General features: G+C 38.6%; 1 protein-coding gene across 1 annotated transcript in view; it reads left to right on the plus strand.

Moving 5' to 3' along the window:
• Positions 1 to 23,427, plus strand: part of LOC100643198 (protein groucho) — an 86,693-nt gene that overhangs the window by 25,220 nt on the left and 38,046 nt on the right. The window contains exons 3-4 of the mRNA XM_048406712.1: positions 13,451 to 13,548; positions 16,683 to 16,746. Coding sequence (XP_048262669.1) covers positions 13,451 to 13,548; positions 16,683 to 16,746 — 162 coding nt within the window. The remainder of the gene's footprint in view (positions 1 to 13,450; positions 13,549 to 16,682; positions 16,747 to 23,427) is intronic.

Here is a 23,427-nt window from a genome sequence, read left to right on the forward strand (position 1 = left end):
CGAAGAATATATTATGATTGATTTTGAGAGAGAGGTTTGGAGCAATTGGTGTTTAGTTGTAGTTGATTGTATGCATTCGTTTGATCGAGGTTTAAGGTAGCGTAATTATGTTTATTACGTTATGTGTATTAATTCTATAATATTCATAAATTATTAAACGACTGTACAACGTTAAACGAAGTATTGCCGACTTGTATTGGCCATTTTTCCAAAGTATAAAGCCAAAAAACGTACTTTTCTTATCGACACGGCCATCCAAAGGAGGTACTCGAGATAAGCGATAGGCGATCAAGATCGATTTACGGTGTTTGTAGAACAAGTTTCATCGCAATATCGATTTCCCGATAAAATGTTTTCCGGGTATGATTTTCGAAGCTTCGATATTGCTGTGATATTTTCGATGACTCGGTAAATTTAATACGTGCTGATAATGTTGATCACGGTTTATCGATAACGTTAATTTTATATTGAATCTAAAGCTAGGACTTGTGATTTCTATCTATTTATGGACTATCGACTGATCTTTTAAAAATGTATTTCATTATGATCCAAATAAAAATGAAACCTTTTTTATATCCTACCTTAATGTTAGATAAAATGAGAATTTTAATCTTAATTTTAAGAAAAATGTCTGTTTGTCCTTCTAAGTTACTAGTAAAAAGTATATTCTACATCGCTTATTACGATCTTTATCAAATTTACACTTTAGAATTCCTAACAATATTACGAATTCACTATCTCGACTTACCATTTATCGTACTTTACACAATCCATTTCAATACAATTTCAAATTAAACGCGATTGCTTATCCCGCCTCCTACTTTTCCACCAGTATCACTTACAAAGTAATCAAATTACATTCTACGCGGCGCTCTCGTTGTTCCCTGTATCACAAACAATCCACGAATTCGAAAACAATTGCCGCGTTCACAATACTTCCGCGCCATTCACCGGCATAAAGAAACGTGTATTAGCAACGGTAGCGCGAGAACCGATTCTCTCAACGCCTTTCCAGGCGTTTTTTCTATCGACCCAACGTAACGCGAGCCGAGCGCAGCCGGTCATTTCGTTTCGGAGAAACATTTCTGCGAATCGGACGATTTTATGCGAACACGGTTCGTCGGGTAAATTTCTTTTTTGCCGAAACGACCGCAGGCAGCTCGCTATCGAAAACGAGCTACTCGCATTCACCGCTTCCTTTTGAACAGCGAAATTCTCTCAGGAGCCGCGGGCCCGCCAGCATCCTGGCGTGACGGTTAGGTCAGCTGGTCGGTGGTTTGCGAACTATCTCAATTTGCCTAAGCCACAACCGCGGCGACCACGAGAACCGCAACTTCCCTCATCCGTGGCCACCTTTGCCCCTCTTTCTCCGCAATTTCAGCTGTTCCCTATCCCACCCGCAACGATCCTCTTTCCCCGTCCGCCTTTTGCTGCTCTGTCTCCCCGAATATATTCTCTTTCTCTCTCTCTCTCTCTCTCTCTTGTGGCTCTAACATCTCGAGAATTTAGCAACTACATACCTAGTCTACGTCGGCGTAACCTCTGACCACAGACCCTTGCGTCGAGAGAGCGACACTATCGTGTACTTTGCTACTAGTAGTAAGCTCGAACGATTTTAATGATGGGGGGGAGGGGGGGTTAATGTTAGGTTTATTTGAGACAGGATATTTTAGTCCGGTTAAGTAGCTTGCCTTGTAACTCGTCAATTTCGATTACGAACAATCTTTAAACGATGTACACGTGCATGTACCGTGTACTTGCATTTACCTTGATAGCTTGACGATTATAGTTTTCTACGATGATGTCACTTCTATTCGCCGAAAGGAAAGTTTGTTTACACTAATAATAGTTTGTTACGACTAATGTCAATGTATTCTCAATTGTATATAACTATGATTCAGTTGCACGCACATATATTTTCTGGAAATTATTTTGTCGTTTATTTTATTTTCAATGTAATAGCTTCTCGCCGACTCAAACGTTCTCACCGTGGCATTGTTCGAATCATCTTTCGATTTTTTGATATCTTAGCTTATTGTACGTGAAATACACCGTATTTTTTTATTCTTTCGTTATTATATCGAAGACCATTCGTAACAGAGATAGAAAGTCCGGTGTCTCGTAATACGCAAGCTTGATTATTCCGTACGGAATTTATGGTTGAATTCTAAGATGTCGAAGCTTAGGTGACTCGAAATAACTCTAACTTTACTATACTCCGACTCGAGTAAGATCTACGGTGAGAGAAACAGGGGGAGCATGAAAATGAGAATACCAGAAATTCCGCGAGCGAGATTACGAATAACCGCGACTCTGCCACGAGAAAGGTAAGTCCTGATCTCTGTTCTCTCGTTCTTCGCGACTCGATGCAAGACAAGAGATTGAATTCTTTCGCGATTGCTCGCTGTATCGAGCGTAACATCTTGCGGTTTTCTCGCAGCTCGATGGGTAATTTCGGACTACGATGGGGAAAGGATTAACGCGTGTCGTAATGAGGCGTATGGTGTAAAACTGTTATTTTAGATTGGATTGCCTTATGTGAAACGATGAGTAGCGTGAGTCAGACGAGTTATGTTCGATGTTCGATCGAGGTTAAGGGGGTGTCCTAAATTAGAATGTTCTGAAACAGTGTCTTTTTGTGGTTTTTTTTTTAAAGGGAAAAAAGAAATGAAGTTATTGAATTCTGAGGTATGATTTTATATATATTTAACGAATACAAACAAATTTTTTTTAAAGTAAAAAAAGAAAATTATAACAGATTTCTAAGCCTATTTCATGGGCTGCGGTTGTCAATCGGTGTGAAAGATCCACCTCGTAATTCACGACTGAAACAAAAAATCAAAAAAGGATTAGATTATTATATATTTTTCTTCTCGACGAACTAAAAAAGTTCGTCAAAAATTTATTTAAATAATTGTTATAGCACTTTGAAGTTTATTTTTTCTTTCTAAAAAATACATTTTTTCTTTAAACCCGCCAAAATTTTTAATTTCACATTATTTTCTGTCTTTTTTTTAGTTTAGTAGTTTTAGTAGAGAAAAACTGGCCACGAGGAAAGTTGGAGCGTAACAGATTCAACGATGCGTTATCGAGCATGTGTTTTTCCTTTTCAGCAGATTTTTAATTATATCGTATGCGAGACTGTTAATTTATGTGTTTACGATTTTTTAATCAAAGCCTCCCATTTAGATTTTTTGAATTTCGTTGTTCTTATCGTTGTTTGTGGTAACATCGTTGAAGTCATAATTTGTTAAGATGATTGACGTAACTGGAAAAATATTGATTCTTCGCTTCCATATCTCGAAAGAAACGTATAGTTTTATTAAGTGTAACTGTCAATTACATTTTGTAGGTGCATTGTTAAGATTAATATTGTTGTAGCATTCGCTTTCTTATCAAACTAGAGATATAACAACCATCTTTTTTATCGTGTAACTGTAGAAGTATGTTGATGTCAAACTTTGTAAATTCATTTTATTCTGTGTACAGAGTAATAACACACTAACTATTGCGACGGAAATACAATTTTTTAACATCCGTACTTAATAGCTTAATACGTAAAAAAGGTACCAGTTAGCAGAAAATATTGGTATGTCGCAAATAACATTTACACACATCGTGTTCACTTATCAATAATTTTAACGCGCATTAAGACGTACATATATAGCTTCTTGTTTTAAACCAACTGTTTACTCAATCTATTCTACGAATAGACGAAGAACTTCCTCCTGTATGCTTCCAACTTTTATCTGCTAAATATATCACCGCGAAAGATATCCCGTCTAAAGTGATATCCGTTCGTTGCTACAACTGCCTATCAAACTATTTATTAACGGCATTTACGATGTATTTTTGGAATACAGGAAAAGGTTAGTGCCTAGATTATCGATAAATATTCGTTAATTGTAGTTCTCGGTATCTATACCTTTAACCATAAGCACTCGAACATCATCTCGTTACATTTATTGGGAAACTCTGATGGATGTCATTATGTTTGGTAGCTTAGAATTCTTATTATAAGAGAGCCTTTCCGAGTACAATAGAAATTTTCTAAAATGGCACAAGTTCCAAAAAACGAGATATATTAAATAGAACGTATGTTTATTTTTATAAAATCAATTTATTTTTGTATTATCCCGTACGAATAGGGGTGGAATATACTTTCACTTTACCGACACGCGTAACTTCAGTTCATGGGGAGAACCAACCCTTACCGCGTATGAGAGGTAGTTAAGGTTAAACGATCGAAAAACATAATTTTATCAACACTTTACCGATTCAACAGCATACGCACGTCCAACCGGCATCTCAGGCGCAGATCCTCCCTGGCGCCGGCTCTGTTTCGGTTTAGACTCTCCAATACCATTCTCTTCGTTCATCGCAAACGATAAGTTTTTCAAATTGGTATAAAACTGTGGGAGCTTACAAAACAACGCGACTGATGCAACTGAGCAAGGTACCTTAGTACTAAATAACAAATTACTGCTCAAATAATGAGAAAGATCGCCGGCAACAAAAAACCGATTAATAGGTTATCAATCGGTAAAGCGTTAATACGCCATCCGCCTCAAACATATTCCAACCATTCGCTGCGACGTAGTATTGGTCGTATCAAATTGTTAGAAAGTAGATGCAACTAACAAAGGGTTACAATTTCCTGGAAATAAAAATAACGGCAGACTGCAGTACTATGTTATAGCATTGCAGGGTTGAGATCGGTGATAAAACGTGCCGCAGCGCAGATTTCGTCCACGCATCTGTTGATTGTCGTTCGATTTGATCCAGTTTCACGCGATAAAACGATTCGGTGAAACGATTTCTCGCGTGCTATTGGAATCTGTTGGAGTTAAAACACAGAAAGATTTACTGTTCCTTTCGGCGAGATCGGAATCTGCGAAAAATAAATAGCCTGTGACATCATTATTATTCGCGTCAAACACTATTTATCGCGTTTTATCTAGCGCGATAAGTTTTATGCGGCAGACAGTTGAGTGTACCAGGGGAGAAATATGATTCGTAGCGTCCTTGCTCGGCGTGTTTCACATTTTACGCGGTGTATTTCATTCGAGTAGACGTAGATAGGATGCGCGGAGAGGTATGTATCTTTAAATTTCCGACGATAGCCGCCAGGGGAAGCTTTCGTCATGCGAGAAAAATGCTTTCGTCGTGTTAGAAAAATGCTTTCGTGGCGCAAGAAAAGACTCGCGACAAGGAAAATTCGAAACGAAGGTTCGTCGCTGGTAAATGAAGTTTCATCGATCGGACAAGATAACAGGAGCTGAAAATGTGTTTTCATGCCGATAAAAACTGGTAATATCGAAGTCGATTGCCGTGTTGTAAAAAAGGTTTATTCTTTGATAAGCCGTTTCCAAAATTGATACGACGAACGTGTTAAATCTGTAGGGAATCCTATCGATAAAAGTTGAAGCGATCGATATCGATCAAGTGTTTGCTATTTGCAACGAAGAATGAACTAGAAAATTTAAATCGGCGAGAAAACGAAGGAGTATTTTTGTTCGATGGGACAGTCTCAGGTGATTTTAAAGATTTGTCTTCCTTTCATTTAAATCAAATCTCCTCTACTCGATACGATTATTAACCAAATGATTGATGGAATCTGTTGCTCTAATCAGGAGACTCAGAAGAAAAGCGATACGTACGATAAAATCTTTAATTTCAGAAAATTATCAGCAAACTTGAACATAGAAAGATCTCTGTGCGTTTGTTACTTTTGATTTATAGTCTTCTCGTAATTCCGGTATTATGGATTTCTATAATTTCTTCCGCGAGTCGCATTCGATCTTAACGGTTTCGCCTGAGACATTTTCACGTATTGTAAGATTATCGCAACGACTGCCTCGCGAATTCCCGTTTCGACGATAAATTTGCTTTCGAATAGTGAAAATCTCTGGCGTCGGTAACTATACGTTATTTCCACCACAGCGAGTGTGGAGTGAATGCACGATGTGCTGGCCGGTTTGCATTGCGGTGCACAGCGTAACGAAGTGCATTTTAGCGCATTAGCCGAAACGCTCTAAAAGCCGCAAAGTGCCGCTTGCGTTAAGAACCGTTTAAACTGCTGCAACAAGCTGCGTACAGCGTGTGCAGTCTACGTGTGCTACTGAAGACGCAAGATATTTGACAAAGACAAACAAAAGGTTTCTATAAAATTATAATTACAGCATCGCGACTGAAATTACGACTGTAACATACATACAATACAATGTGCAAGGTCCTTTGAAGCCTTTTTGAAATCGTACAGCGTAGAATGTTGATTTTCGTAGACGTTTCTTCGACCAACTTCTATGGTTCAAAAGCAGTTTGTATTTGTTTACTTGTGTTTGTATTGCTTTCAAGAGCGAGTCGCGTTGCAACGCATTTATATAGTAGACTTAAACCCTTTCACCGTGTAGCACGAGAGAATCTTAGAAAGACAGACAAAAATATCCTACTACGAATTTTACATTTGAAATTTTATCAAACGTAACACAGTTATCGATACAGTGGCACATATCCTTAGTTTTCAATGAAATGCTTCCTTTTATCAGATTCTGTGTTACATATGTTCGTAGTATCAAATTTTCGCAGATGCGCGAAAGTACCACGAAGTGATACGAAATTTATCGAAAATATAATAAAATTAAAATTAATACGCGGTATATAGCATAATAATATAACGTATCATATAATAAATACAATTTTATATACTTGCACCCAATCGATTAGCATGTAAATGCTATAACGAGAATAATAGAGTACACTTCTCGTAGTCACTGTATACATTTTCAATTAGAAATTGAAAATATGTATTTCTTGTTTATCACGTGCAATTCATTGGTCCATCAGAGGCCGTGATTTCGCTTTCCTCATTTAACGTTTTACCTTGCTCGAAAGTAGACGATTGAGTTTCATTGCAGCAGAATAAAAGAGCCGGGGACGGAAAAGCGCGGAGCGAACCGCAAGAATGTTCGCACAAAGAGACTCGATGGATTCCACGATCGATTCAGTCGGCCGACAACTGAACCGAACAACGAGGAAAGGGAGCCTGGCTCCTCGGTTCATTCGATTACAACGGTTCGATTGTGATCGAGGTCAGGAGGTACCCGATGCACTTCTAGCTTAACCCGAGATAACTCCGGAGGCTAGCCTTCTTCCTTCTTCTTGTTTCCTCGATGATGCTCCTCGACGCTTCACGGAACATCTCGAGAATACGTAGTTGGCTGGAAGAACTTACACGAGGCACCTTAGCGTAGATGCAGACGCTGATTAATCAGCAACCTCCTTGTTTTCTTTCCATCGGAGCGGAGTAATCAAAGGGAAGTTTCGCAAATTATGTATCAAGCGAACGCTCGAACGATCGGCTCGATTCCACGACGAACGTTTCGTAAAGAGATTGATGAGTGGTAGGAACCTACGTGGAATAATTGATGCGATTAAAGAGCGTTCTTTTCGTGTTAGCTTTTCGAAAGGGAGCGATAAACGCTCACCGGTAATCCGATTCGAGTTTCCTACGCACGTAAAGCGATGGAAAACGAAAGCTCGATGTATTTACGAAGAACTTCCGGTAACAAATTGTTACCTTTATAAACTGTGAATCTTTGGGTGTGTTTCTTTCATTCGGTTAGTCTCGAAAGCATATTTTTAAATGGAATTGTGACGATTATTAGCGTATCGGAGTAATCTAATGATCTTTCTCTCGGATAGTTCCATTTTATTTATGCTCAGTGTAATCTGGTCTATGTTCTACATTCCATATTTTATATTTCTTATTCTGTTTCTAATCTCAGTCGTTTCTATATCGCAGTCGTTTAATGAGATTATATGATACACCTTTTTTTTCTCTTGTATCTGATTTCTGAAAAAAGATCGTAGTTATGCCAATAATTCATCCAAACTCCCGGTATGAATCACGCTCGGAAGCCACGTTAATCGATTTCACGAATTGAAAATTACAGGAAAATGATCTTACACACGCCGTTATTTTTTTAAATTTATACCTCAGACCTTGCTCTTCGTCTACGTCATTTCGTAATATGTAAACCAGTGGAAATAAATCATTTATCTCTTGACAATCCATCGGTAATTCCACTACTTGGTTAATGGACTTTAGAAATTTACAAAAAGTGTAGTTGCGTGTGCGAATCACTTCGTATTCCGAGACTCGTACAACTACTCTAGAACCGTCTTTCCGACACGGTTTTGCCTTTGTCGATCGATTTCCACCAGTTCAACAGAGAGATAGTCGTCGGTTAATGTGACTCTGCTTGTAGGGGAGCGTATCCGACACGATCTACAGGTCGGTCGAAGGACAACGCTTGCGTAGGCAGGCCAACTGGCGAATGTAGTTAACCGAACACCCTGTCTCTCTCTCTCTCTCACTTTAGGACACACGTGCAACGTAGATGGGCACCCACGTGCATTTGCACGCACACAGTACACGTGTGCGCGAGAGACTCGCAAGTTCATAGTTTCGGTTGTAGCGTGTAATCCTCGTGGACACCGCAAACATGTAATTAACACTTGCTCTCTCTCTACGAGCCGCTGCAGTCAGTCGAGATCGTGTTGACTATACCCAGCCTCGACCGTACCGGCCGTGTAATCGTGTGCGCATGCCGACCAATGTAACGAATAAGACCCGCTCTCCGCTATACGGGGTGTCCCGACACCAACCGTAAATATTTTGTCATCGAATTTCGCTGGTGATCCCTGAAATTGAGATTTTGCTTGTTTCAAATCGGGTTTCTTGGTTTTTGCTATTTTTCAATTATCGAAGAGAGGAGACGAGTTACTGGAAAGTTTGTTAATGGAAGAAACGCACGTTGTTTTTGGTTCAGTGGACCACAAATATACAACCAGTAAAAAATTGCTATACCTTCTGTAATACGATCTCGATCCTTTCACGCTTGGAAATATGATACGCATAAGTCTGCGCTATTAAACTTTGAGTTTTATGGAAATGTTTCTTAAGGAATGACCTAGTTTGTAACATAAAGTACGATGCATATTGGTGTTTCTTTTTTTGTTTTTTTTTTTTTAAGATGCACTAATTCGAGTTTAGCGTGACAAACAGAAACTTGTATAATTACGAAGTTAGAAATTAACAAAGGCGAATGGTTTTTAGACCTGTTTTGGTGCTTGAAGCAAAAAGTTCTTTGGTGTTGAATGAGAAAGCTATTGAAACAAAATAAATATCTGAAACTGTATTTTTCTTCTTTTTGGGAAGAATTGAAATTATCGTGAATTTTTTAGACGGCACTGTGTACATATTATTTTTCTTTTTTTTTTTATTCTTGAACTAAGTACGAGTACATGTTACATATATGACAAGCATACGAAGTATATGATAAGTTATGATAGTTTAAAGAACTTCGATCTTCCAATAGGGGAATTCCAATAGAAAAATGTGAAACATATTTTTGTTAAATTACGATATTCACGTTATATGTACACTCGGATCAATTTTGAATTTCCATCGAGAAATATCCGCTGAAACGCTTCTGGAAGCGATCCTGAGCGCGAAAAATATGATGAAAGTTTCGAACTGGATTTTCGGCGATATTGTTGACACGAATGTCGGCTCTGCGGTAACTCGAACGTGATTTCGAACGTTATTGGGGATACGGAGGAACGTTTGAGATAATATGAAAGGAGAAATGTGTGTTATGCGCGAAGAATATGTAGAGTCGTTCGATCGATCGAGGTTGAATAGATGGTTCGGGGCGAGCGAGTTTCATGCATCGATGGAGACTGCAAATCATAGGTTTTAAGTTTCCTAGCGATGGTCCGTGTATACATAGTACATCAATTTTTTGAAAGTTTCTTCGAGAAATTTGCGGTGAAACTCGTTTTCCATAGGTAGTTGTTTAGAAGATAGATTAAATTAAATGGTCGTGTAATTTCGTTGCTTAGCACTGTATACAACCACGAGAATCTTCTTCTATCTGGAATTTCGACAACGATACATCATTTTCTTGATTTTATATTCATTTGGATTAGCCATTGTTGTTATACAATATAGATGATAGTTAACGGTACAAATATGATTATTACAGAATTTGACAATTAGCTGTAGCGATTAGATACTCGAGATGCTAATGACAATAATCTTAGGTTCAATAACGAATACACGGTCAATGAGATAGCAGATACGTTTACTTCTCAAAAGTCCAAGCGGAACTGAACTTACTTGTCCACAGTCCAAATGTAACTCAACTTACTTGTCTACAGTTCAAGTGGAACTCAACTTGTCCACAGTCCAAGTGAAACTCAACTTACTTATCCACAGTACAAGTGGAACGCACTCATGTACTTTTTTCTGTATCTCTTTATACCCCTCGGGTTAACTATATTTTCAAGGAGTGCTATACAACTACTCCCAACCTTTGTTAGGTAAAAAAATCCATCCCGTGACCGTGGCCACGTTTAGCGACCAGATATCACTTCGAGTCCAAGCCTACAGTCACAAATCTCGGGCAAACATACTCGGATTAAATTATAAACAACTACTTCTAAGTTTTATTATTTAAGTATAGCTATAATAAAAAGTCTAGATTAAAGTATTGGGGATTTTCGCAAAACTTCCAAAGGAAAAGCCCCGATGTTCTTTCATCTCCGATGTATATATGCACGTTCTTTTAAGAAATATCGCCACTAAATACTGTGATGTTGTATCGTATTCGATCATTTTCTATCCTTAGTTTCGTAACGAATTAAGTACATTTTATCAAATTATCGAACGTACGGATTTCCAATTTTATCATTGCTATCTTTAACCCGTACAGGATCGAATTAGTCTTCCATCAGACTATGGAAAGAATGTTATTTTACAAATCACGAACGACAGAAGCGCGTTCCTTCCGGTATTTCCGTAAGAGAGATACAATGCAATAAAATCTAAGATCAGTCTCGAAACGTACGTTTATAAATCAATATTAATCAAATACAAATATACAAATCAAAATCAATATCAAACAGGCCGATTTCAATTCTTTCAAACATAACGCAGGAGAGTCTAAAACCAGTTTTAAAAAGTACATTCGTATCGTTTAGTCGCTTGACAGAGATACATCGATTTCAAATACGTCGATTTCAATTCTTTCTGTCATAAACGTAATCTCTGCTCTCGATTGAAATAAAAATGGTTAACGTGTGAAAATCAGAGCCGAAATGGTTCGCTACCTTTCCCTCCCTTGTCAATGGGACACAGTATACATAGCGAAGCCGAAGGCAATGCGAATCATTGGTCTTTCGAAATAACAGAATTTCCTCGAGCGAGGGGAATTGTTTGGGATCGCGGAGTCTCCGGAGGCCGGACGAGATTCACCTGTCAGGCAAATCTTGTTATCACGTTGCGTTACGTTACATCGTGGGCTCACCCACGCGTGCACGATTGCCGATGGCGTTTAGGTGTCTTTCACTGTTTACCGTATGCCACATGGTCCGTACGCCTACCATCGTCTGGTTTGGTCTGGTCTCGTCTCTTCTCGTCTCTTCGCTACGCCTGTCTGATTCCACCTTTTCTTCGCTGGCTCGCGAATCGGCTAACGCATTATTTCCTGCATCCATTCTCGCTCCTTCGCGATGAACAGCTGTGTGAAATTAATTATTCACCGGCGGCATTGACGCGTATTCACATCGCGCGCTTCGCTGCGCTTCCGTCGCCTTTGCTATTCCTTTTTCAAATTGGAGATCGCAGGTGAGAGACACGATAAGTCACATTTACGATCTTTCAAGGGAGAACAGTTTTTAAATTCGATATATTGCTAAATGATTTTGCGTCAAGGCGTCTTTTTTTTTGTGTCAATTTTGCATCAATTAACTCGTTTTATTATGGGCTTGAGTATGTGTTTCGTTATACGCTCGAGAAATATTAACAGCATCGGTTACGTGCACCGGTATTAATTGATTTGAACTGGTATTAATTAATTAAGATTTGCATCTTTTATTCTTCTTCAACAGTTTCACGTGAAAACATTTTTTTTATCCACTGGGTTCTACATAAAAGACGATCGATATGAAAAGACATATTTTTCCCGTGTAGTCATTTGCTTTTATCTTTCTCTTTAGTTTCTTCATTTTTCTCTTTCCTTTATCAGTTTGAAACGAAGCGAATTCTTTGTTTGAGATAAGATACGGTGAAAGTTGGATAATTCTTCGAAAAAGAATCGTAGTCTTGATGAATGTTAATGGGATTTAACGAGGATTTGTCTGGTGTGGTTTTGAAGACAGAAGCGTCATTCTTTGAAAGTGATCTTAACATCGAGTCAATGAATTTTAACTTGTCTTGAAATCTTTAAAGCTTTAATAACGTGAATAATTCAAACAGAATAACGTGGTGTAATTTTGGTTAAATACGTTTACATGTGAATATATAAAAGTATATATATATTTGTTAGAAAATATATAAAACATGAAACATAATATTCTACAATATATAGTAAGTAAAACTTCCTACTTAAGATTCTATTTCTTAAATCCTATTCGTAAAATAATACCAGTGTAATTATACGAATATTATTTATGTTAACCATAACAAACATTCTTAAACGTAAGAAAATTCCGTTCTTCTTCATCATATTTTATTTTGCAACAAGTAAGTGAAATGACTGGCCATTACCAACGATAGTAAAACGTGTATGGAATAGCGAAAACGGATGTTAGCAGTTTTATTTCCCATCGGTATAAAAACTACGTAGCAACTAAGAAGATAATAATATGCAATATTCCGTCGGTTAGTTTTCGCGTAACATGCGCAACGATTAATACAGCAAAGTTTAGACTGTAAAGTTTGCTCGTGTTTTACGTGCTGTTGCGTTATAATGTGATACCACACACGTTGTATAGTTAGATATTCCAACCGTTATACTCTGTTACTTTCGCGAACTAAGCTGTAGATTATTACTGTGAAATCCGATAGATGATTTTTGCTGTTTAATTTATGTAACAGCATTCGAAGCAATATGTTATTTCGCTGAAATTAGCTTTAACTTTGTTACATAATTTTGCGAACGATTTATATATGGTATATAATTTATAATCGTTTTATAAATTTCTAGAAATTTAGAAATAAGATCAAATTCTACGTATAAATATTACGTATAAATATTAAGCAATTTTTATTATTATTCATTTTATATTATATATTTTATTATTGCTTATCAAGTAATACTGTGCATTGAGAAAAATCATTGAGAGATTATTCGCGAGAAAAAATGAAAAGTTATGTGATAATTAAATTATTTTATAATAAAAAAAGAAATTTTAAACGTAAGCTTTACTTATCTTGCTAAAAAAATGAACGTATTTTTAAATGTTAATTCTACTGCTCTAGAATACTCGACGAACATCCTGGCAGACGCATGTTTAAGAAATCGAAGACGATAAAGAAACAACAAGATCGTTAATATAACTGCTCGACTATTAATTCGTTTCTCTTGTGAATTTATTGCAGGGTCCGCCACAGCCCGGACAACAAATTAAATTCACAGTCGGGGAATCCTGCGATAGGATCAAAGAGGAATTCAACTTCTTGCAGAACCAATGCCACGCGTAAGTGACAGATATCTTCTACCATAATAATCTACGCATAATTTTCTCTCACACTTCCTAACATCTTGTCATCGTTTCATTACACAAAAACAACAAATACGCTGATCCAACTTTTCGCTAATTTATGTTTTACACGCGCGTAGCGTTCTAAATAGAAAATCTAAAAAGAGAACAGGAAATTTCTAACGATGCTAAAATACCTAGAAACAATCGAAATCTCGTTGTGAAACACAAGTAAAATTAAAATACCAAAAGTCGCGGTAAGGTAAGGAACGAATTAATTCCTTTAGAACAGTGACGTTAAACTATCCGCGATAAGGGCGAAACTTAATTACAACACAGCGTAAGTAGAACATAAGAACAATCATCCGGAGAGATTCGACTCGAGGTCTTTGCACCCTTTGCAAGTCACCTTATTACAGTTCCTTTTCTTTTTTCTTCTTCGGTTCCAAGGGAATTAATATTAAAAAAGACGGACAGGCCAGAGCTAATCCGAAAAAAGGTCTTCCGGCTCGAATAAGTTTATTAAATCGTGTAACAAAAAGGGGGGAAAAAAAGAAAAGAAGAAGAAAGTAAGAGAAGAGAAAGAAGGAAAGAGGAGTAAAAAAAAGGGGGGGGGGGACAAGAGTCGTAAAACGATTGAAGTCGAGCGGCACCTGCTCATCAGCCCTTTCAGACTCTCTGTCTCTCTTTCTCTCTCTCTTTCTCTTTCTCTCTCTCACTTCAAGTTCTCCTTTTGTCTCGAAGTTGCATACGTAGCCGGCAGCTACCGGGCACCACCATCGCGGATCGAGAAAGAGCCTGGGAATTCGTGCAGCTGCTTCCTTGGCTTTGCACGCGATACACAAAAGCCATAAGTGATTTACGACAACGTGGCTATTGGCAGACACGTAATGACACCCGTGCACCGTAGCCACCGCGAATACGAAATTAAGGAAGCCTCGATCTCGCTGCTGTTGCATTTTTCAGCGTTTCGCCGATCGAAACTTTCATTGTTCGTACAAGCTGCAACTTCCCAGCCGGAAGTTTCAAGCTCTTTTCCATTTTTCTCTCTTTCTTTCTGTCTTTTCTTCCGTCCCTTTTTCTTGTCGTTTCGCTTTTTTTCTTTTTTTCTACCCCTTTGAAGTTGGCAAACGTACACGGCATTGTTCCCAGTCGATGACGGCGAGGTATAAGAGAATGTAGAAGAACGATAGGAACAATATTTCAAACGTTGCGCTCCAACTTCTCGCAGCGTGCACACGCGAGAATGTACGTGCTGTCTATTATGGGCAGTAAGTGGTGCAACGAAGGACAGAGTGGTTCTGTATTAAAAAATGGATAGAAACTATCGAACGAAAATTTCTTTTTCACGGGAAACCTTTTACGAAGACTTGAAGTTGTGAATCTGTATTAACGAACGAATGAAATCTTCATTCATAGGAAGCCGCGTTTGCCAAAAAGTTGAAGTAATAGCGAATTTGTACTAACAAACGGGTGAAATCTTTTAATAGGAAGCCCCGTGGAATGGATATTAAACATTTTTCTAATTTAAATGAAATTTAATTGAAATTAATTGAATTAAATTAAATTATAATGAATCAATTAATTTAAATCGAAAGGAGCTCCGTTCTCGAAAAGATTGAAACTGAAAATTCTTCGGTCGTGCGTTCTACATTTAAGTTTCGATCTAGGTATTCATCGGGTAGAGTTTTTAATAAACGAAAACATCTACTGACATTTTCACTCGTCAATGTTGCAAGTGCAATCGTTTTGATGTATGATTAATGAAGATACGTCTATTGGGAGCTTTATACGCTAGTAATTAGATGCACGTGCACTGAAAGAACTTTCAAACTCAATTTTCTTGAGAACGGGGCCTTGTATCGCATTATCTTTACTCTACACTTTTTATTCGTTTTTGCATGTACAATCATTTATTATTCTCCCTTCTTCTACCACTTACGAGACACGGTAGTTTAATAGAAAGGGAATGCTTGATGGGGGAAACAGGTTAGAGAATATAGCATAAATGGCCATCGCGTGTGCACGCAATTACGTATGCATAATCGACGACAATTAATATTAACATTATGCTAACGCGGCGAGCATAAAGTAGAAAGATCGTGGGACGTTACTCGGATTACATAGTGCGTAATGTAGGCATGTGTGACACACATGGCCACGTGTTATCTGTAAAATTATGCTACTTAGTGAATAACACGGGCAACGATATTTTAGACCATTTAAAATATCGTATAGCGGATGTTTGCATGTTGGTTGCCAAAAGTTTTCGTAAAGTGCGATTTTCTTATACCGTGTAAAGAGATAAATAAATTCCAAAATTTCAATATAGAGATTCGCTGTGCAAGTATAGCGTGTAGTTAGTTCAATTTTCAAAGCAGAGGAAATTTATTGATCTGCGATCTAAAATAAGTTGTTTTTAAAAGGACATATTTATATTACACCATAGCCAACAATTTTTGGCTAACATACGCAGTGGTGTGTAGAAGTTTCTGGTCAAACAGATTTTTCTCTTTATATTCTACGAACGGTATCTTACAAATTTGTAACAAACATTGTACGACTGTAGTAAAACTGCGTTTATTCGTTGTACTGTTTTCTTTTACTTGCCTTGCCTTTAAACTCGATGTTTAAGTTAAAGTTCTTTAGATCTGGCTAAAATGTTACATTACATATATACAATAAATAAAACGAAAATAAATATACTATGTAGAACTGTATCTGGCGAAAAACAGTGTCTTACTTACGTATTTATCGTACGAATAACGTGATTCCTTTTTTCTCCATTCATATTCAAATTGATTTTTCTCTGCGATGCCTAAATTCCGAAATATAAAATTAAATCTGCTATTCTTTACGCAACTTGGCGTATTTTTTTTCTCCCCCCAGAATATTTCGTTATAATACTAAAATCGAATATTTAAAAGCCATTTATTTCTGAATAATATCAATCGAAATGAAATATTCATTTCGAGTCACATAAATCTAAGAAAAACAATAAAATTAAGCTTGACCGCCACTTAATATACTACACACACACACACACACACACAATACAAAAGATAAGAGAAACATAAGATGGGATTAAAATCATTTAATCTGTACCAATTCCCCTTTCTCTCTGTTCACAGCTTGAAGCTCGAGTGCGAGAAATTGGCCACGGAGAAGATCGAGATTCAGCGACATTACGTGATGGTAAGGAATTACCATTCTGTAACACTAATTCCGGTTAAGTCCGTGCTCTCCTTTCTCCCTCTGTCCCCTAAAGTTTCCTTCTGATCCCTTCTCGCTTGGTCCTTCTGCCTCTATCTCTACCCCGTTCTCCGTATCCAGGATAATCATGCTTGCTCGACCGCTAAACCACCTCGGCTTCTTAGCATTAATTGCATCCTCGCCGCACCGACTTTACATTGGCCTGTTACGCCGCGCACATTTCCCCTCTGTTCAGGTATACAGTGTACAGGTACACACAGAGCCTCACAAGGGACACTAACACACAAACGAATCACGTGTGCTAGTCCGTGTATCTGTATATTTATCTTGCGCACCTACTGTGCATAGCTAATGATTCTAAGACGGCCAGAGGTTCTCACTGATTGGAAGACCAGTGGTTGGGAAAACCCAGTGTACGAGCGTATCGCATGCGAGCTTCTTATTTGACAAACAGCTTTACTCCAGCAAAATAAAAAGGCATAGAGGATGAAGGGGATTAAACGAGATTAGCATCAAAGTGCTTTGGCATTAAAATTGGAAAAGTTTGAAAATCTGGAGTTATTCATCTTGGCTTGTGAACTGCCCCCTGTGTGTTTCAAAGCTTTTACAACCGAAAGTAATTCAGTTATGCTGTGAAAAAAAAACATGAAAACCGTCAAACGGGTATTTTCAAAGGTTAAAAACGAAAATCTGCGAAAATAATATTTGACCAAATAATATTGTGCGTTTAGTATATATATACATTTTTTGTAAGCTTTCAAATGGTTTTTTGCGTTTTCTGAAAAATTTGTTTGAGTTGCCATGCTTTTGAAATACATGTTCGATATGGCAATGGGATCTGACACTTGGAATTTCTATGCAGCGCGTTATAAAATATATGGGGGATATTTATAGGGCCGATTCTAAATATCAAAATGATGAAAAGCGCTGTTTCAAGCTTACCGTCCTAATTATAAACAATTCTATTTTACGTTAGAAATATATTGGTATCAATGAGTCAGCTGATAAAGCTTTTTCTCTGTATCTCACTTAGATTTCAGGTTTCTCATTTTTCATCGACATCAGTACATTTCCAGCGCAAAATGAAATCGTTTGTAATCGACATTTTTCTACATACACTGTCTTTATCGTTTTGATGTTTAGAATTAAACCTCCCCCTTTCTATATATTTTAACCTTTGAATTATATTCCAGGCGATTTAAAAGTTAGAATTCTTGAAAGCCCTCAATGAATCCTGGAAATCCTACGTGTCTCGAGGGATACTTTCAAGCGTTTCAAGTGTGAAATTTTGATAGATCATAAGATCTTGACATTATTTAGACTATCCGATATTATACACTCATTTTCAATGTCAAGGTATCCAATCAATACACCATAAGGTACCAGCAATTAATGAGATGAGAAATTAAGGGAGAAATAGAATTCAAGATCTCGAAACATTCAAAATTTAGAAAACACCAAATCTAAAAGATTGTAGACTCGTCGAGGCTTTCGAGATTCCAAAGTTTCGGATCGCGTTCGAAACGATTTGCATCTTCATAGTCCCGAAAAGCTTCGAATTATGTACATGCGAGTTGAGATTCGAACACCCGTTACTACGAACGACTCGTCTTGGGACACCTAATGACAAAGTAATACAAGCTGGATGGAGGCGCGCGAGCAATGCCGAAGGATAATGTAGTTGGCCTCGTTGGCTTGTACCCGAATGCTTTCCAACGATCGACCGCCGTAAACCAGTCTAATTATACCGATCCGCGTGTCCCGCGAGGAAATCCGAGCCGCACTCGCTCGCCGCACGCAAGATGGGATTTATTGCCAGGCGTTTTCATGGTAAATGCCTCGCAGTTAACCCTCGCGAAATTGGACTGCGTGCGTGCGCGACTGCCAGGAAGAGGGAAAGGGTCCACCGAGTGGCGTGTGGTTGGAGTTTATTGTGGTCCCGGTGACACAATTAATCGACGCTGATATCGCGACGATCGTTTATTCAGGGCGTTGTAAAATAGGACGTTTGACATTTTTCGAGTGTTAATTTCACGTGTTTCGTTCCTTGGATGTGATAGAGCGGTTGAAATTTCTGGAAATCGAATGTCACGCGTAGAGAAACGGTTTCATAGATTCTGATTATTGTCTTTGGGTATCACGTATTCAAGTTTCTTCTTTGATCTTTCATTTTTCACATGTCGTAACACAGATACACGTGCGTTTGTTATTTGGCTAATGAAAAAATATACGAATTTTGAGCGATAGGAATTTTCTATACGAATATCACGATTAATAAGAGGAAGATAATTCGTTGCTCTGTTATTGTAAATTCATTTACGATGTTAGAACGTAATAGAACGAGGCATTGTTTCTATCCGTAGCAGTTCTTACGTATCTAGAACGTATACTTGAAATTGTATCTCTTCTGCAGCAAGTGTGCGATATTATTATAAATGAACATAAGTGAATGAGATTTCTTACGAACAAAAGCAATTACTACTTCATTGATAACTTCATTGATAACCCTATTAAAAGAAGATGGCGATAATGTCTAAAGCGTAAGAAGACTATTGCTATCCTTGTATTTGTCATAACCTAATAATAAAATGATAAATTAAAATGCAGATAATATAAACGCAGAAGATAACTGACGCAAACACCAAGGAAAATAACATTCTTACAATTTAATCGTCGTGATTGCGTCTCATACTTCTCTGTCCTACATAACGCACATAGTTATAGATAGAGAACTATAAGGACATACTATGGCGCCTTGTTCAAGGCCCGTATATCGGTTTGATATACTAATTTATTGTTGTCCCTTGCTACCCTGACGTGGCATTTCGCCTTAGGTTCTGTTTTTCCTCGAACACTCGGATACGAGGGAGTGTCTCTCCCTCGGTCCCTTTCTTGCTGTTCTTGCACAGGGCGTTGTACAGACTTAATTGGCGCGGAGGCGACTAGTTTAAACACGATTAATCAAGCGTACGAGCCAACACGGCTGCCGCCGGAGGAAGTCGCCGTGAAGAGAGAGAGAGAGAAACTCCATGGAGATTTATCGACACGAGCCACGTTGTTCCTCGCGAGGCTTTCTAAGACACGTTCTGTCTCATAATTTCTGTTACCGTGGAATGTAGATTTTGTTGCCCCCGGGACGTTATTATTGCTTGTAACATGTACTAAACGCATTGTTTCCCGCTAACGAATACCAACTTCTATGAACGTCCTCGTAAATATTGCCAACCGTGCTGGCCTTTCGTTGTATCTCTGTTACGTATTTTAATACACTGGGATTTTCCATTTTGTTGCGTGTTTTGTCTTATTTGCAACAGGGCGAAATATCAGCGATGAATCATTGTCGTTGGAATCTCGTCTTTTGCGTTTGGTCGAACGTTTTCTCAGATTGTTTCTGTTACAAGAGCATTATCGATGAAAAGTTTGCGATCAGTTCGCAGTCGGATTGTACCGAGTGTTCGGGTATTTTCGTCATCGATTGGAAATGGATATCAGGTCGATCGATGTAACAGATTTTTGACCATAGAATTTTCGAAGATAACAGAATTCCGAGCTGACCTTTCTGTTTTCCGGTTCTTCACTTTTACGGACCATGTAATGTGATTTCAAGCTTTTGACATTTGAGACAATTAAGGATATACGAACTCAAGCAATGACTATGCAGATGAAAATGATCTCCTAATTGTTTCAACCAGTATATGACTAACAATACAGGCAGTTGTCTTTCATATCCATGTCTATTAATACTCATCAATTGTTACACAATAGTACAACGATGATGAAAATTTCCAAAAATTTCAAACGTCTTTCCTTCAAACAGCTTATCTCGTTTTCGCTATTCCATTTCCCTAAGACATCAAAGTCGTTTCTGAATATCTCCAAACGCGTTTAATTCTGCGATTAATCAGCAAGCAACGCGGTTCGACCTATCCTCGTTCGAGTTCTCTAAGGGGAGCCGATCGATTTCTATCCGGTCAATAAAAATTTGTCGGATTGAATTACACCTCGGGCACGCCTTGGTCCGATCATTTATCCCCCCTTAACAAGATCACTCTCCGAGAGCAAAAGAGAAAGAAAGAAAGCTGTTCGAGCAATAGTACCGACGCGGCAGTAAAAAAAAGGCCAGGTCTCTAACAAAAGACCGCTTGTTAACTCGCTTAAACGACGTGTACAGAGTACATCTCGGTGGGGTGTCGGTGCCAAGGCGGAGCAACAGCGGTGAGACGAGAAGTAGAAGAAGAAGGAAGAAACTAAGAGAAGAGAAGAAGGGCGCGTTGGCGAATCGAGGGAGATCGCGTGCTTTTTCTCGTTCTCTTTGTCGAGTTCATTAACAAGCGCCACGTTAAGGACGCTGGTGTACAGGGGTCGAGGCCCGTCACGTTAATTTGTTGTGCAAGCCATAATGAGTCGCGGAAGTTGGTCCAGAGAGTGCACTACTACTAAGGGCTGCTGCTGCCGACGCCGCCACCACCACCACCACCACCACCACCACTGCTGCTGATCGTCGCTGCTGGTTCCTGCTGCTGCAGTTGATCTTAACAACCTCTGCCTCCTGCCCTCTTCGCCTCTGTTGCTCTCTTCCTACCACCACCGTTTCCTCAGCATGTCCTCTCCCCTGTCCCCGCTGTGTTCCTTTCCATCGGTGGCTCGCTTCATCCCCCTTCTCCCTCGGGTGGAATAACTTACTTACGACGCAATTAATTCGCCCGTGTAATTACGGGGCTAATGGCCCGTAAAATTAAGAACCTGTACCTGGCTCTCGAGCGTGTTGCACGCGTTCTACTACCCTTCCCTCTCTCTCTCTCTCTCTGTCATCTATGTTCATCGTCTCTTTGCCCTTCATCTTCTATCTATTTCCGTCTTCTTCATACGCTCTCGTATAATTTCTCTCTCCCGCTCACACTCCAATTCGCTCCCTCGCGCAAAATCCTACGTATATACAACCGTCCGCTCCTCTGTCTCTCTGGAGTGTATTCGACTAGACTCGATTAAGTTTATCGCGATTAACGATAATTAATAACGCGTTACCACGGAAAGTGCAGTGCTGCATGTCGTGAGGGAGAGAGAGAGAGGAAGAGAGAGACTAGGGGCAGATATAGTCGAAGCTCGCTCGCGCCACCGCTCGTTCACGAGATTAATGGTACCCGGGGATGTTAATGACGCGGATGTGCAAGGAGGCGGCGACGTCGGGCAGGTGATAGCTCGCCACGATGCCTTGCCGTAAGAAAGCCAGAGGATGAAAAAAAGAAGGCGAAGACGAGGGAGAGAAGGATGTAAGAAAAAAAAAGAAAAAAGGAAATAAAGGAGGAAAGGCGAGGAGAGAGAAAAAAGTAACAACGTCGAAATAACGAAGCAAGACACGGACAAATCTGGCAAATGATGTTAAATTGCTGGCAGTGAAGAGACGCCGCGCTGTACGGACGACGCGATGCTAAATGACCGCCGCTGAGTCTCGGAGTTGACTGTTAAGTAATGACGCTACAAAACGGTCTCTTCGGTAAAATGCTCGTTTACCGCAATTATGACCGCCTCATCGCTGCCCTGCTAACGACCACCGTTGATAGCCGATGAAAGACACTTCGCATCGGGAATTCTAGGAGTTTCCTGTGGTGTCGTAAGACGGCAGAATCGACGCCATATTATTATTTTTCAACCGTTTGAACATTGTTTCCGTGGAATTGACGGGACGAATCGCCGAGTATTCGCGGTATAATAATAAGTAGCGAACGATCTATCCCAGAGAATTCTGTAAACGAGCGGCATTATCCTTTCAGACTTTGTAAATTTCTTTCCTGTCCTGTCTTATTATCGTCCTTTTAAATTTTTATCAGGTGTTTTATAAAAGTTAATTGCGTTGTTCGAGAAAACGTTGTAAACGAGTAATGTTATTTCTTTAGATTTTTGTAATTCCTTTCAAACCCATCTTTTTATTGTCCCCTCAAGTCAGATGTTGTAATCGTGTAGTTGGATTCTGTGGAAAAGTTAATTGATTTGTAACAGAGAACTCTGTAAAAGAGTGATGTTATTGTTTCAAATTTTTGATAATTCTCATCTATTTAGTGTATTTTAAAAAAATGGTCGGTCTGATATCGTAAATTTGCAGTTGGACATTTTATAAAGGTTTACTTTATAGAAGTTGGTAATTGTTTTCAGAATGAAATTTTGATATGAAACGAGGAAGAATGTTGTGCAAAGATAAAACTGTTAAGTTTTGTGTTTTGATGTTTTCTGTGCAATATTAGAAATTTGTCTCTATCATCGAGGAAACATTGTAGACAGGCATTATATAACTTATTGCTAGTCTGTTATTTCCACTGAAAGCATCAAAATGATGAAACGGCAACCTAATGACATTATACATAATGGAGAAACATATTTCTGAAATAACGGACCGCGTCTTACACATGACGCTTCATTTACATTATTATTTCATCGTATTTGCGAAAATAAATCTTGGAAAGCTCATTCGCGCGTAACATTTCTCTCTTATTATACGTTGGCTGCTTTTTAGTTTGGCATTTCAAGTTATCACAGGCCAGCGTAGTTAAGAATTAATCATTGAAAAATCTAATTAACTCTTTGCTTACAAAAGGCGGCTATGCATGCCCTTAATGTATCATTAACATATTTATGAACTCTATATGCAATAATTGTATGTACAGCCAA

The sequence above is a fragment of the Bombus terrestris genome, chromosome 6 (genome assembly GCF_910591885.1).
Source record: "Bombus terrestris chromosome 6, iyBomTerr1.2, whole genome shotgun sequence".
Classification (NCBI taxonomy): domain Eukaryota; kingdom Metazoa; phylum Arthropoda; class Insecta; order Hymenoptera; family Apidae; genus Bombus; species Bombus terrestris.